This window comes from Lissotriton helveticus, chromosome 3_1 (assembly GCF_964261635.1).
Source record: "Lissotriton helveticus chromosome 3_1, aLisHel1.1, whole genome shotgun sequence".
NCBI classification, from domain to species: domain Eukaryota; kingdom Metazoa; phylum Chordata; class Amphibia; order Caudata; family Salamandridae; genus Lissotriton; species Lissotriton helveticus.
The window spans coordinates 1,829,823,197-1,829,840,129 of NC_136061.1; the positions used below are offsets into that span (position 1 = coordinate 1,829,823,197).

General features: G+C 46.4%; 1 protein-coding gene across 3 annotated transcripts in view; it reads right to left on the reverse strand.

The window, feature by feature from the left end:
* The window catches only part of BRSK2 (BR serine/threonine kinase 2), a 762,518-nt gene that overhangs the window by 485,691 nt on the left and 259,894 nt on the right, over positions 1-16,933 (reverse strand). For all 3 annotated transcript variants that reach the window (XM_078682762.1, XM_078682764.1, XM_078682763.1), the window contains exon 2: positions 1,679-1,773. In XM_078682762.1, coding sequence (XP_078538888.1) covers positions 1,679-1,773 — 95 coding nt within the window. The remainder of the gene's footprint in view (positions 1-1,678; positions 1,774-16,933) is intronic.

Consider the following 16,933-nt stretch of genomic DNA (forward strand, 5'->3'; position numbering starts at 1 on the left):
TGGGGTTGATTGGGTTAGATTAGGGGAATGGGGTAGATTAGAGTGGAGTGGAGTGGGGTAGATTGAAGTGGAGTATGGCAGATTGGGGTAGATTTGAGGGGAGTGGGTAGATTTAAACAGGGTTGAGAATGGTGGGGTGAATTGGGGTGGGGTAGATTGGAGTAGAGGGGGTAGAGTGGAGTGAAGTTGATTGGGGTAGATTATAGCAAAGTGGAGGGGCAGATCGGGGTACATTGGAGTGGAGTGGGCTAGATTGGGCTGGGGTAGAGTGGAGTGAGGTAAGTGTTGTGGAGTGGAGGAGCATAGAGTGGAGCGGCGTGTTGTGTCATGGAATGAGTGACGTGGCGTAGAGTGTCTTAGAGTGGAGTGGCATGTCGTACTGCGGAGAGGAGTGTTATAGAATGAAGTGGTGTGGCATAGACTAGATGGGCATGGAATGGAGTGGCATTGTGTGGAGTATGTATGGTGTGGTAGTGTACTACCATTACAGACAACACATTTTCAATTGAAATTATCATTACGTTTGCAGTGAAATATAATTTTATTGCACACAAAAGATAATGTGCGCAAGTTTCATCACCTACTGTATTGGCGTGTGTTGATCTTATTTCTGATATATTCTGAAACATCAGCATAATACATTTTTTTGTTGCGTGCTAGGAAAAAAACACCCTACACCCTCTCCTCTTACATGGGTACTCAGCAGGATTGTCACATAAATTCTCTCACTTTGCGGTCAGAGAAAGAAGAGTAAAGAGCAGGCTCCCTCGGAAAACAGCTTGACATTTGATCTCTGCCTTTGAATGCATAGTAAATGTGACAAGATAAGAACAAGATTTAAAGGCCTGTTTACAGAAATCATGTTCCTGGAAGAATACAGTAAACAATTTTGGGCAACGGCAGGGACTAACTCAAGCTGGACACTCTTAAAATAAAGCCATCTCATAGAAAGCCAGAAAATGTAAGTCACAAACCACAAAGCCAAAGGTCAGCAATGGATAAATGCATTCCTAGGTCAACTTTCTGAATGTCCCCAAGATACCTTTAGCAAACCAGACAGCTGCACTGGCTGGAAGGCTTCCACTTAAAAACAGCGTGGAGCACAGGACGGGTGATGGTGGGGTTAGAGAGCAGCAAAGCTGGACTGCCAATTGTGCCACTTTGGTATTTTCCTAGTCGGCTACAGGCTAGGGGCTGCCTTCATTGCACCATGAGCTGCCGAAACCAAACTATGCCTCATTCTAGCCTTGATCTCCTACAGGTTGATTTTGGTTAGCAGTGTGACCTTGGGTGAGGCTTACACCCACAGAAGAGGTTCTAGTGTCTAGACACAGACTGGACCCCGTGCAAGGATACAACATGACAACACAGTAGAGCCATGAAACCCGCAGAAGAAGCTCTGGTGAAAGGAGATATGGCAGACAATGCAAAAAGCAGGGTTTCCCTTTCTCAGACCCATCACTATTGTGTCGACACCTGGTATTTTATCTCTTTAATTCCAGCACATTTCCTCTCGACCCCTCCCTGGGGGCTCTAATACTAGGGTTGCCCTAGTGCTGACAGGCCTGTTTGTTAAACATAATTAAAGATATTAATTTCCCACACTGCGCGAGTCTGAACAGCAGAGAGCAGCGCCTCTTTTCTCCCTTTCCCCAGTAATCACTATCGTGACAATTACCTTCATTAGCACGGACTCGCTCAGCTTCTCGCGGTTCACGATTTTGATGGCCACCTTTTGACACGTGACGCAGTGGATGCCCAATTTAACCAGGCCTAGAAGAAAGGAAAGAGAGAACGTTCAGGGGTTAGAAATTATTTTCCACCTTTCGGATCATTTATGAGTACAACAGGCAAGTGGTGATTTCTCACCCAGTGAAGATGGCCTTAAAGTAGTTGGACATGTTGTGCATTGAACACTGGGTGCGGTGTTGGGGATGTGTGGAGGGTGGGATGTGTTCTCAGTAGAAAAATAACCTCCCCCAAATAGGCGGATGGTTTCTATAAATGTCTTTCGAGATGTTTCTACAAAGATATGATGGTGAGCTCTCCAAACAATCTTGATCAGTTGATGAATGCCCAGTTAAATTTATTCCCAAACAGGAAGCAGCTATTCAAACCAAGGAATAGCTACCCATGAAACGCCACACCAACACAAACCAGAGAACATAAATTGCAACCAGAGTATAGCTACCCAGCATGCACCACATCAACACAAACCAGACAATACGAATCCCAAACAGGGGATAGCTATTCACCACAAGCCATACCATCACAAAGCAACCAACACAAATTCCAACCAGGAGATAGCAATTGACCACCTGACACTAACACAAACCAGCCAGCACTAATTCCAACCAGGATCCAGAGATAAGATAAACAAATTATTTTAAAGCGTGTGTATGCCCTGAGACGTCTTAGCACTGCGGCCTTCGTATGGATCTTACCTGTACCTTGATATTAATTAACAAATAACCACGTTTTAGAGCTTCCTAAACTGGAGAATACTTGACTGTGGTTTCAAATTTAGAGGAAGGTTATTCCAGAGTTTAGCAGTGCAGCATAAGAAACCTCTGCTGCCCCAGGTAGAAAATTTTAATTTTAGGATCTTAACATTTTCGGCAGAAGAGGAGAGGAAAGTTCTGGTGGAAAGATAACAGCGGCAGATCTTTTCAATTCTGTTTTCATCTCTCTGCAGGCCTCAAAAAGATAGTTTTAACATATCTGGCTTCTAGTAAAGAACTCCGAGCTGTGAATAAAGCCCATTACACCGGAGGAATGGCAGCTTCGTGGACGGAATGGACGGGAGTGTCCACTGGTGATATTTGTAGAGCTGCCACCTATGTTTCCCCGTTTCCTTTCTTTATGCATTATAGATGGAAAATAGCTCAGAATTAGGAGTGAGCTTTCGGGTCGCAGGTTCTTGTGAAGCCTCTGACACGTTGAAGGAGTTTCTTTTCTCATATTTTGTGCTCTCCTCAAGTAATATTGGAGCACATATTCACTATGTTGGTCACACTGTTACGGCCACATGCATCATTGTTGGTATTTGCGATTCCTAAATTGCGAAAATTAAGGAATCGCAATTTAGAAATCGCAAATACCTATGCATTAAAAATTTACATTTTGTTTGCGATTCCTTATTTTTCCTTATTTGCGATTCCCAATTTTGCGAATCGCAAATAAGGAATCCCTTTACATTGATTCCTATGGGCCTAGAGGCCCATAGGAATCAATTAGAAGGCATTCTCATTTTTCGATTCGGAATTCAGGAATCGCAAAATGAGAATGCAATTTCTAGGGTGCAGGGGGGGGGTCCAAAGGACCCTCTCCTGCACCCCTGAAATGTAACAAACAGTCCATTTTTCACACATACATGCCCAAGGGCATGTGTGAGTGTAAAATGAAAGTCTTAAAAATGCACTTTTGTGCATTTTTGAAACTTTTCTAAAATTACCATGAAGGTTGACTTCATGTTAATTTAACACTTCTAATGTGCGAATTCGCAATTTTTTTAAGATGATGCATTGCATTTCAGAAATTGCAAAATTGCGATTTCTTAAATGCAATCGCAATTTAAGAAATCGCAAAAAAAGTGTGATTTCTTAAATTGCGAAAAAATAAAAAAACTTGATGCATCTCAAAAATTGGATTTGCATTCGCAAACGGCCGATTTTTGCGATTCGCACCGTTTGCGAATTCAAAAACCAATGATGCATGTGCCCGTTAGTGTCATACATTCTTCTATATTTTTTCTTCGATCAACCACCTGATGAGCGTATACCGCTTGGGTGTAACTCATTCAGGTAAGGAACAGGGCAAGGAATGGAGGAATGGAAGAGGAAGTAATGCTCATATTACTAATCGGCAATCTTCATTACTACTATTCCTACGTCCTCGCCCTAGTACTTACAATCATCCCTCCCAGCCCTCTTTTCCTTCGTCAGTCTTTGTGATAAAGGGGTTTTGGTAATTTAGGAGGAGATATGAGAGGAGGAGGGTGCTTAAAGTACAGCGAACAGCTGGGAGAAAACAGTGTGCAAGAGGGTAAATGATTTCCATTTACACACTAAATAAGTACTGGATAAAAAGGTAGGATTTGGACTAATGTCGTTCGGTACGTAATCCGAGCAATTTGCTGTAATTACTATAATTGCTAGACCACAGTCTAGGATCAGCGGACAGATCTCTGACACAATTGTGGAGGTTGTTTCTGCTCTACAAATTAAACGACGGAAACGAGGTTACAGATTGCGCGTTATCACAGACATTCATTTTATTTTCCTATTAGAAGAGTTCTTGAGTTGTGATCTATTGGGCCATTTTGTAACCTAAAGGCCGAACTCCAAACCATCTTCCCGTTTAGAACACATTTTGATACTGAGTGAACAATAGCGTTATCTCCCTGTGCCACACTTCCAATATCTGCCCACATCAAGGGTGCGTGGAAACAGGCCAGCTCCCAGGACGCAGAAGGACAATACACGAGAGGGGGCAGGCAAGGCCTCATGAATAGACATACAGCAACAGACACCTGACACCGGGCGGCTCTAGGCTCATGGCAGCCCTGGGCAGGGAGCGTATGTAGGGGGCCCCGGAAGAGGGGGTCCGGGTGGGGCGAAGCGCGGAGGCCAGTGAAGAGGGGCAGGGGGGTGGGGGGGGTCAGGGTGTTTGGAAGTGAAACAGAGCCGGAGGCTGACAAATCCCTGCCAGGGTCCGCCACACAAATATGGATCCATCCTCAGAGGATTATTATATTAAGGATATATATTGGTGTGGTGGCCTCTGGGGGTTGGTGGCCCTCTGCAGGTGCACAGCTTGCACATGCCTAAGGCCGCCCCTGCCTGACAGTACAAAGAAGACTGTGTTCAACTCACTGCACTGAACATCAGAGAACGTGTGAGACTCCTGTGGAGTGTTCAAGACAAAAGTGTGAGGCCTCAAGGGTTCCATTTATGTTTGGGCAAAACTTGTGGAGTTTCACTCCGCAGAGTTACACAAAAACTCAGCAGGATTCTGCTGGGTTCCGCAAGTAATCAAATTTGGCATGTTGCGCTGCTCGCGCTGATTTTAGCACAGGGAGTTTGTGCTGTAAAATCAGCACGAATGGCACCATGCAGCTCGCCGGAGGGTGCTACTTCTTTCTGCTGCTCGAGTAGATTTTCTGCTGGAGCTGCAGCTTTGTCAACGCAAGCTGTAGTGACATCCCGCTACCGCCCGTGTTGAGAAATCTCGCCAGGAGGTATTCTACAATTCGATTTTGTCGCTCGCCAACCTAACATTGGTGTTAGGTTGAGTATGAGAACAAACTCTGCCACACGCGGTTGGCACAGTTTTTCCGGAAGTCTGCGCTCCAAGCAGAGTGTGGAGTGTGCAAAACTCTGCTAACTCCAGCGGAGAAGCGGAGTTTGTCACCCACCCCTAGTTCCATTGCACAGGGATAAGGTCTAGCAGTAGCACTTTGGGGTGGGTGCAAAAGGGAGTTGACAGTCTACTTGTCATGATATAGGGAAGTGGTGTGTGCCAGAGCTAGGGTACATATGAATCTGCACATTTGAAAGCAAAATGATGCCAGGGAGGATTATCGGTCGAAGCAGCGTCAACTCCTTCTGCTGCAACGGCCCTTTAACTTGAGAAATTAAACCAGTGAAGCACACAGCAGAAAGTGCCATTAATTCTGTTTTATGAGGCAGACAGGAATATGTTCTCCTGTCATTACGGATGAGTGCATTCATGAATGTACCACAAACACCACCAACAATCCTGGGTTAGAATGAGGTTTGCACATGTTATTCCGACTAGGAGGCAGGTGGGAGACAGGACAGCCCTACTTAAGATCAGTACCCTGAGTACTGACAAATTTGGGGCGCATGCTCATTAGCTCATAACATTGTAATAAGAAAATAACAAGAGACCTGGTCATTCAAGCAGCACACGCGGATGACGATGAAACCAGCATTAGCTGCCATGAAGGAGGCAGACTGAGCATGTTCCGCAGCACCAACAATGGGCACAGTTCCTAAAGCCACATAACCAGCATGACACCTGAGCAGATGTGTGCTTTCCTTTTACACTGTGACCGGGGAAGAGAAGATGACGCTCTGTAGCACTGTCCCGCCCATAACCCAAAACCCCCCATCTCCCCACAGAAGCTCTTTGCCTAGGCATCCACCACTGATAAGTGCTGGGCACAGGTTTTAATTCGACAAGGTGGCCAGGGTAAGACCCCCAACCCAGAACAGAGCACCATATAAAACAACAACCTACACGCGCCATATGACGTATGTTTTCATTTAACAGAGTGGCAGGGAAGAAGCATGGGTTGATTTGTACACTTTGTCCACTGAAAAAAGAGTACACTCTCTATCTCTACACCTCCTTAGATCATTATGCCCAGGAACCTAGCCACACACGACAGCTGCCCCATGCTATGTGCCAGTTGGTGGTCTGCTTTATATAAAAAAGTTAGGGTGTATCACCACAGCCTGTACAGAGCACTAATGTAAAGACTATGTTGGTCACACTGTTGGTTTGTGGAACTTAATAGGTGTTTTTGATGTTGAGCACACTCAGTGTAATACAGTCTTATATGTTTTTTCTTCTAGCAACTACCTGATGAGGGTATACCGCTTGGGTGTAACTCATTCAGGTAAGGAACAGGGCAAGGAATGGAGGAAGGGAAGAGGAAGTAATGCTCATATTACTTATCGGCAATCTTCATTACTACGATTCCTACGTCCTCGCCCTAGTACTTACAATCGGCACCATGGAGCTTGCCGGAGGGTGCTACTTCTTTCTGCTGCTCGAGTAGATTTTATGCTGGAGCTGCAGCTTTGTCAACGCAAGCTGTAGCGACATCCCGCTACTGCCCGTGTTGAGAAATCTCGACAGGAGGCATTCTACAGTTCGATTTTCTCGCTCGCCAACCTAACATTGGTGAGCTGTGTATGAGAACAATCTCTGCCACACGAGGTTGGCAGAGTTTTTCCGCCAAGTCGTGCCAAGTTATCACAGTCCGCTGACACTTTTCACGTGGTGGTAGGGCAATCACTACAGCATTAAAGAAATGCAGAGAATGGAATATTGTAACGGGCCGCCAATCATTACAATATGTAGGTCGTGTCATTTTCATGCCAGAATGAAAGCTCTTTGCTTGGTATTAAAATACATATTTTCGTAGAGCACTGGCACGCATGTGCTTGCTAATGCTCTCTTCAGGCAGACTTAACAATGGCTTCCTCCGCCTCAAACACGCTGTGAACTCCATGGAGAATTGCAATGATGATTACACAAAAGCAGGGCCAAGGACAGTGCTAAGCAACCAGGGACCCTCACGAGGGTTCCAGGCACCTGGGCTAAAAAATGCTCTCATTTCCGTCCTTCATAGTCATTGTGCGTTACCCACGTCTTCCCTTCCATGTTCTACTAATCTGGCATGAAATTACATTTCTGCAAAAGTAATATCATTTAAATCCGTGATGTATTTCGATTTTCTGATTGTATCTGGGTCCAAAGATAGATCCATAACCCTGTAAGGAAAATGATGTTCCGATTTACCACCCCTCAGAAAAAAAATGCATTCATACATTTATTTGTGCAGCTTTGCATATAGCTCTTTTTGGACCGTGATAGAGCAAATGTTGCATTTGGAATGTTTATAAATCAGTCTGATGAAATTTCACCCAATTAATAAAATGTATTGTACATTTTCTGCTGCTAACTCGTGCATTGGGAGTAGAGCAGCATTTTTTAGGGGAATTAGACAGACGAGGAAAATAGGTGCGCCCTAATCAAGAGTATAACTGGCTTCCAGGGCAGGACCTTGGCGTCAACTTTGTGGGAAAGGGCAGACTGCCTGATTCTGAGGGATTTTACACGCCCTCCTTTAAGGAAGGGGTGTGCCTTTGAGTTAGTATTTTAGATGTAATCAGGCAACTTTTCATTGCTTGATCTTGGCAGTACTGACCAGGATTGCCACTAGAGTGCATTCCTGGGTGTACCTGTGATGCAGTGCAGTAGGCTCATACATGTTATTTGGATGTCATGAAGTGTATATAATGCACAAGGCTTTGTGTCGGATTTGCATTTATTGAGAGTGTGTAGGTGCACAACTCAAGGTCCTGAAGTGCAGGAGGCCCCTTATTCAGCCCAGAGTCTATGAATATCTGTGAGATATGGGAGACTCAGGGCCCCCTCACCACATTCTGTGGGGTGGGGTAATCATTTTATGCTGTGCCACTGATAGTCTGGTGGTTTAATGTCCATGGGATGTGTAGTAGTGTATTGCCTTGCTTGTGCCTCAGCCTCATGCATTTGTGTTCCTTTGATGCAGAGCTGGGCCATAGTTTCCAATGGGATGCTATGCTGTGTAGTAAGAAAACACCCCAAGGGTGTGGCGTTGTGTAGTGGATTAGAGTCTGCAGGATGAAGTGCAGTGTGTGGAGGGCTAATGTTCCTGTGTTCCTGCAGTGTGTTTGTTACCACCCCCGTCAGAGCACTTCAGTTTGTCACCTTCGCTATGATGCAGTGCAATGTAGTGGACATTTTCCCTTCTATGTGGTGTGTATGATTAATGTTCTTAGGATATTGTGCAATGGTGTGACTTCCTTGAAATACAGTTCAGTGCGTTACCTGGCTTCTGGGCCCGACAGGTGGATTACTTCCTTCAGAATGGAATGGTGTATGATGGGTTAGCACCACTGGAGTGTGGTGGGTAGTTTTCTTGTGGTGTAGTACACTGCAATGAGTTACTACCCTGGGACGTATTATGACTGCGTGTAGTGTTGTTCCTAAAATGCAATGCACTGTAATGGGTTTATGTTATAGGATGTAGCATAGTGTTGTATAATGGTAGATTCATGTTCGTAGGACACAGTGTGATTTGTCATCACCCACATAAAGCAATATGGTGGGCTAGTGTTCCAAGGATACAGTGCAGTTTGCTGGGAAGCAGTGCAATGCGGGGGATCCTTTAAACGCAGCCTGTTGAATTAGTGCCGCCGGCCGCAGCCTGTGCAGGTAAGGGCGATGGGGTCAGGCGGTGGGGGGGAAGAGGCGAATGAATTTTGGCCTACGATGACAAGGAAAAATTCATTATTTATTTAATTTCCCCTCGTGGTAGTATGTCAAATCCCCCCCCCGCCTCCAACCCAGCTCCACTGCTCTTACCCCCACGGGCTGCGGCTGAGTGCCGCTAAGATTCAGTGAAGTGGGCTTTAGTCTTTGGTATAAAATGCAAATGTGGGTAAGTGTCCCTAGCGCTTAGAGCCATATGGTCGGTAAGTGTCCAGAGTGTGCAGTACGATGTAGTGGATTAGGGTTTCTCGGCTGTAGCGCGGTGTGTTTAATAAATGTTCCTGGGCCATAGCGCAGTCGATCAGTGGAATTGACAGGCAGTGGCATAGTAATGGTACCACAGACCCTAATGCAAGCAGGAAAAATGCTGGTATCCCTATCCCTTAGTTTAATAGTAACAATAGTCATAATTGAGGTGCAGTGGGCCGCTCAGACCTCGTGCCGTGTTGCAACTTCACCTGCTGCACTGTTGGCAGCTATGCCCCTGTGGATGCTTTCTGGTGAGTTTTTAGGATGCAGGGGAACATGGTGGAAGAGCGTATCTCAGATGCAATGTAGTGTGTGCAGTGAGTTGAAAACGCAGTGATGTGTGGCAGTATATCATCCACTATAGATATTGTGTTTAGTTAGCGCTTGTATGCTGTGGTACAGTTGGTTGAAACTTTTGGGATGCCGAGCATTGTGGCTCATGGTAGTAAATACCCCTAGAAATAATTGAGGTGTGCTGGCAGCACAGGGGGTCAGCGTCCCTAGGATACACTGCAGTACTCTTTGTTAGGGTCCTTAGGGTGCCAGAACCAAGCAAGACCCCACATAGTGCAACATTAAAACAAAGCTGTCTTTGCTCACACTGAGGCACAAATGAACTAATCCAACCACGTCATCTGTCAATCATAACGTTTGTAGATCTAGGGTGAACACGAATCAGAACGGCAGAAGAAATCTCTCCTGCAGACATTGAGGTGAGTGAAATGTAAGCATCTCCTTTTGCCTAATTACATGAAAGTTTGAACCCACTACACAACATTATTCCAAATGGAAACCCAGCATTTGGCAATACATTCTAATAAAAAATGCGTCCTTGTGTCCATTTTGGATACATGGGCGCATTTTGCGATACATATATATCGAAGAAAACACACGTGGCATGAAAAGTTTTGTTCATTCGCTTTGTTCCAATGCTTCTGCTATAGGATGTTTTACCCAAACGGACTAAAAATTATGTAACATGTTGTAATGGCTGTAATTATGGGAATTTCACGTAACAACCAGCAATTACGTGAGATTACACTGGCATAGCGAACATTTCAGACAGGCCTACATGCATTTAAAAAGAGCACCAATCATTGTATTACGGTGGCAGAGAAGAGCTAAAGCTCTCTTCAGCCAGGTGGAAGGGAATACTGGCCATGAGAATTAACAGAGATTAAAAAGAATGACAACCCTACCCAGGGCACAAGTCCTAAAAAAAGAAGTGGGGAGACGCTGACGTCACAACAGGAAGTTACCTTACGAAAGGTGGCTTGCACCCTCAGACTCTTTGCCTCCCCTCGCTCACCCCTTAGATGCGATTGCATCAGAGAAGCCAGCGCGTGAGCAATGTACTGAATGAGCTCCAATCTCGCCCCAGAGAGGCCAAAGAGTGAATGTGTGGCTTCATTTGCTCCAGTAATCGAGCTTCTGGTCAAATAATTGGGGGGACGCCGCCCCCCTGCATGGTACCCCACCTCGAGCCCTTCCCTACCGCTTTTCCACTGTAACATCAGGAAGGTGGTACCCCGCTAGCCCATCACTTCTATACCTATATATAGAGAAGAGGAAGCCGAGCCCTGCTTTGGGTACAGAAGAAGAGGCGACATAGGGCCCATCCAACCCAATCTGCTCACACATCAGAAACAGAGTAACTTCTATCACTGGGGCGGTGACTGTTCACAACATGGCCTCCGACGCTTACATGAATACAATAATTCTCAAGCCGGGGGAGAGAAGAAGTGATCAGGGCGGAAACAAACGGCGCATTAGGGATCCGCTGGAAACACAGGCCGTCGATGGTACTTCAAGGCAATGCTTTCGATTTTCTCCGCTGCAGAGAGTGGAACATGTGCTTATTAGAATGAGTCTCACGACGGAGGGATTAAAAAGACATCAAACACAAGTGTCCTACATCAGCCGATGCCAGCGGCAGAAAAAAAAAAGTGTCCTTCTTCTGAAATGCCAACTCCGCGCTCCTGCAGCTGCACGACTAATTCTGGGGCATTTCGCATTTATTTCATTAGCAGCCAACTGCAGTCGCAGAATCCCTGCCGGCCAATGAGCATCCGAGCCAGCAGAGACGTCTTTCGACTAGAAGGGAGCACGGTCTGAAATGCCCCAACCAGTCCTTAGGTAGCCTTACTGGGAACCGATCAATGTGGGATGGGGGAATCTAATCCTTATGAAGGGAGTGGGACTGTATCCACAAGGCGACGTCTAGAATAGATGGCTCATTGCCAGGGCCGATTTTCTGCCGATTTTGTTACAGGGACGATTTTGCAGCTATGCTGCGAAAACGGCCCTGTAACAAAAACGACCCCCAGGGGCCCAAAACCGTCCCCCACCCGTGCGGCGCACCGGGGGATTGCCCGGTGCCCGCTACAGCCAGTCCGGCCCTGCTGGGAGTAAGTGTCTGAAAAGTTTCAGTGCTCTGTCCATCATCTCCTTGTGTTTGCTTTGTTCACCCTACGTTGGCAGGGTATGCCCAGACGTGGGTCCCTTGCTTACTTTGCCACTGGATTCAAGGTAGCTTAGCTGATGAGGGGTGTTACCCCGAAACCGGTTCAAGAATGATTGTTTCTGATCCAGGGAAGACCTGGCTTACCAATTCGGGCTGGACGGTTTCTATGAGGCACTGGGTCAAGACTGATTTGCATATAGATGGGTCTGAACTGAGGTGGCAAAGTAAGCTAAAGAAAAATGATGGATTTAACCCAGATCTGTGACTGGGGGGTGACTGTGAAAAGTTTCAGCGCTCTGTCCATCATCTCCTTGTGTTTGCTTTGTTCGCTTTAAGTTGGCAGCGTATGCCCAGAAGTAGGTCCCTTGCTCACTTTGCCACTGGATTCAAGCTAGCCTGGCTGATGAGGGGTGTTAATTTTGGAAAAGGGGGGTGGTGATGGACAGAGTTTCTGAATGATGCAGAATACTCTTACCAAGTCAATAGATCATGGTTTTAATCCATCACCGTTTTTTAGCTCACTGCACCATCCCAGCTCAGAACCTGGCTATATGCAAATTAGTCAGTTCCTGTCCCAGTGCATGATGGGAACAGGGCAAACCAAACGACCAAGCCAATTCTTATACTGGGAAGGAAACAAGCTTCCGGGGACCGGTTTCTGGCATCACAGCCTTCTTCGGCCCGGCTTGCTTGAATCCTGATGGTGCAATGAGCAAGGGACTCACGTCTGAGTATACCCTCCCACACATAGTGTGGATAAAATCGATTTTGGAAAAGGGGGGTGGTGATGGACAGAGTTTCTGAATGATGCAGAATACTCTTACCAAGTCAATAGATCATGGTTTTAATCCATCACCGTTTTTTAGCTCACTGCACCATCCCAGCTCAGAACCTGGCTATATGCAAATTAGTCAGTTCCTGTCCCAGTGCATGATGGGAACAGGGCAAACCAAACTACCAAGCCAATTCTTATACTGGGAAGGAAACAAGCTTCCGGGGACCGGTTTCTGGCATCACAGCCTTCTTCGGCCCGGCTTGCTTGAATCCTGATGGTGCAATGAGCAAGGGACTCACGTCTGAGTATACCCTCACACACATAGGGGCTCATTAGGATGGCGGACGGACTTGCGTCCGTCCGCCACCCTAGAGGAGGAGGGACCGTCCGCAGGGGCAGCGGCGGTCCCTCCGTGCTAATTAGGATGTGACCGCCACCCTGGCGGTCACATCCTGTATTTTTATCATTGCGACGGGTGCTGCTTGAAGCAGCACCCGCCGCAATGTTAAAAAAGTAAGTTGTGCATTTGCATGCACAAAGCGGCAGGCACCTCGCGGTGCCTGCCGCTTTGTGCAGGCAAATGCAGGGGGGTACCATAGGTACCCCCCATGTGCACCCCCCACCCCCCTTCACCCCTGGGGGCCCGCAACGGGCCCCCAAACACAAATCCGTATGCCTTTACACGGCGGAAATGCCGCCGTGTAAAGGCATCTTTCCGCTGTCATCCTAATATGGCTGGCGGTGTCTGATAGACACCGCCAGCCATGTTAATGCTTTTCCGCCGCGGGCGCAATCCGCCCGCGGCGGAAAGGCGGCGGACAGATAGGAAGACCCACCAGCCATCCTAATATGGCGGTGGGTCTTGCAGGGCTCCCCTGCGGATTTCCCGCATCCTCCGGGCCGGCGGTGGCTTCCGCCGGCCCGGTGGATGCGGGAAATCCGCCATCATAATCGGCCCCATAGTGTGGATAAAATCGATTTTGGAAAAGGGGGGTGGTGATGGACAGAGTTTCTGAATGATGCAGAATACTCTTACCAAGTCAATAGATCATGGTTTTAATCCATCACCGTTTTTTAGCTCACTGCACCATCCCAGCTCAGAACCTGGCTATATGCAAGTTAGTCAGTTCCTGTCCCAGTGCATGATGGGAACAGGGCAAACCAAACTACCAAGCCAATTCTTATACTGGGAAGGAAACAAGCTTCCGGGGACCGGTTTCTGGCATCACAGCCTTCTTCGGCCCGGCTTGCTTGAATCCTGATGGTGCAATGAGCAAGGGACTCACGTCTGAGTATACCCTCCCACACATAGTGTGGATAAAATCGATTTTGGAAAAGGGGGGTGGTGATGGACAGAGTTTCTGAATGATGCAGAATACTCTTACCAAGTCAATAGATCATGGTTTTAATCCATCACCGTTTTTTAGCTCACTGCACCATCCCAGCTCAGAACCTGGCTATATGCAAATTAGTCAGTTCCTGTCCCAGTGCATGATGGGAACAGGGCAAACCAAACTACCAAGCCAATTCTTATACTGGGAAGGAAACAAGCTTCCGGGGACCGGTTTCTGGCATCACAGCCTTCTTCGGCCCGGCTTGCTTGAATCCTGATGGTGCAATGAGCAAGGGACTCACGTCTGAGTATACCCTCCCACACATAGTGTGGATAAAATCGATTTTGGAAAAGGGGGGTGGTGATGGACAGAGTTTCTGAATGATGCAGAATACTCTTACCAAGTCAATAGATCATGGTTTTAATCCATCACCGTTTCCCCCAGGGGCCCAAAACCGTCCCCCACCCGTGCGGCGCACCGGGGGATTGCCCGGTGCCCGCTACAGCCAGTCCGGCCCTGCTGGGAGTAAGTGTCTGAAAAGTTTCAGTGCTCTGTCCATCATCTCCTTGTGTTTGCTTTGTTCACCCTACGTTGGCAGGGTATGCCCAGACGTGGGTCCCTTGCTTACTTTGCCACTGGATTCAAGGTAGCTTAGCTGATGAGGGGTGTTACCCCGAAACCGGTTCAAGAATGATTGTTTCTGATCCAGGGAAGACCTGGCTTAGCAATTCGGGCTGGACGGTTTCTATGAGGCACTGGGTCAAGACTGATTTGCATATAGATGGGTCTGAACTGAGGTGGCAAAGTAAGCTAAAGAAAAATGATGGATTTAACCCAGATCTGTGACTGGGGGGTGACTGTGAAAAGTTTCAGAGCTCTGTCAATCATCTCCTTGTGTTTGCTTTGTTCGCTTTAAGTTGGCAGCGTATGCCCAGAAGTAGGTCCCTTGCTCACTTTGCCACTGGATTCAAGCTAGCCTGGCTGATGAGGGGTGTTACCCTGAAACTGGACTCAGGATGCTTGTTTCCAGTCCAGGGAAAACCTGATTTGGCCTTTCGGGTTGGACTGTTCCTATGAGGAACAAGGTAAAGACTGATTTGCATATGGCTGGGTCGGAACTGGGGTGACAAAGTGAGCTAAAGAACAATGATGATTCAACCCAGATCAGTGACTGGCGGTGAGTGTCTGAAAAGTTTCAGCGCTCTGTCCATCATCTCCTTATGTTTGTATCGTCTAGTTGTGATTAATGTTGGTGGCAAGAATAGATACTCCCCGGTTGGGATGCAACCCTGCCTAGGAAATACACTTCCCATGCTAGGAATTACCATCCCTAGAAGGAACCGCATTGCCTGCTACAAGTCTTACAAGTACGTTCACAACAACAACACTGAACTCCCCTAGGTGCACACTTTGCTTACCAAGAAATGTCTGCACATGCAAGTCAATAATGAGGCAGTGATTATTTTTACATTACAATATTGAACTACATTGGGGTTTTCATAGCCCATTCAACAATACTTGCCAATGAGTACCCCTAGGGGGAAATAGCCATCCCTTTGAGAAACAAATATGGCAAACTGTCAGTTGAGAGGATTCTTCTGCAGACTCCACCATCCAAGAGTTTTTATTAATGTTATCTGAAATGGCACTCATGCCTGAAAGCAGCCTGTACACTATACCCAGCTAGAACACATTTCTGGCATCCATTTGACTGACGTTAAAAGAAAGACAGTGATTGGTAAAGACCTCTCATAGTGGCGATAACTCCCAACACCTAGGGAAAGGTATTATAATGCATGAGACACATGTCCAGTAAGAATAATTAGAATACAAGTCATGATCTTCAATCGGGGGTGGCCAGGGGAAGCAGATCCCATCCCGGGATTGCCTTTAGGTACCTCTTTGAATACCTCCACTACTCCTGGTTTGAAGGATCATACAATCACCAGCAGGAAGAGAAAGCAAGCAGGGTTCAGGGGGCTCTCTTCTTGAAGTTTCCATTCTTTGCTGTTCCCCTAGTTATTTTAGCCTTTGAGCTGTATCAAACCCTGTTGGTGGCCAAGGGTGGCATAAGTAATCAACTCTGTGATGTCTTAGTGGTGCCAGGGAGCGTGATGCCACTTCTCCTTTCCGTGGCATTCTAAAGTGAAATCCCTGGTGCAATTGCTGTTGACCAAACAATGCCATGTTAAGAGTGGAATGGATTAGGAGGAGGCATTGTAATCTTACACCCTCTTGTGACAGGGTTTAGGATGTGTGCTAGTGAGTGCAGAAAACTGGCCTAACTCATGTTTTCCTGCCTTACAGGGCCCTTCCTCACTCACCATGCCTAGCATAAATGGACCACCCCAGATGAATTCTTTAACATGATTCCTGCATGACCCCAGCTTCTTATCCTTGAAGTGCTACTTAAGAGTGCACTCTGGGTAGGACCCAGCTAATATTAGTTGTTAGACTTTTCTCTATTGTCTTTCTCAATAATTTCTGCATCTAGTGGTCGTTTTTTCGATTTAACTGTAATAGGTAAAATAAGCCACGCGTAACACTTAATGTTTAGAATATACTCATTAGGATTCTGTTGACACTTAATAAACACACACACACACACACACACACACACACACACACACCCTTCATCGGATTCACTTGCTTCGGTCTAGTTAATCTCTTTGTTTCTTTGATCCTGAAAACTTTATTTACCTATCTTTTTTCTTTTTATCAACATATTTGTAAAGCACAGACTATGCCAACGTCGCAGGGATTTCTTTATAAGATACATATGCCATTCAAAAATATGGAGTCATAAAAATATATAATAATGACAAATTCCAGACATTGCTTCTTGTCTTCTACAATCTTATTGTTCTTTATTTTTAACAAGCAATGTCTTGCTACAACACCATAACAAAAATGTGGTTACAGCAACCCTTGCTGATGGTATTTTCAGGAAAAATCCATACACTTTCTTGCACAGCACTGTTCCCCTGTTTTCTAAAGGTTGACACAATACCTTCACTCTCAGCATCTACACCTCCTCGG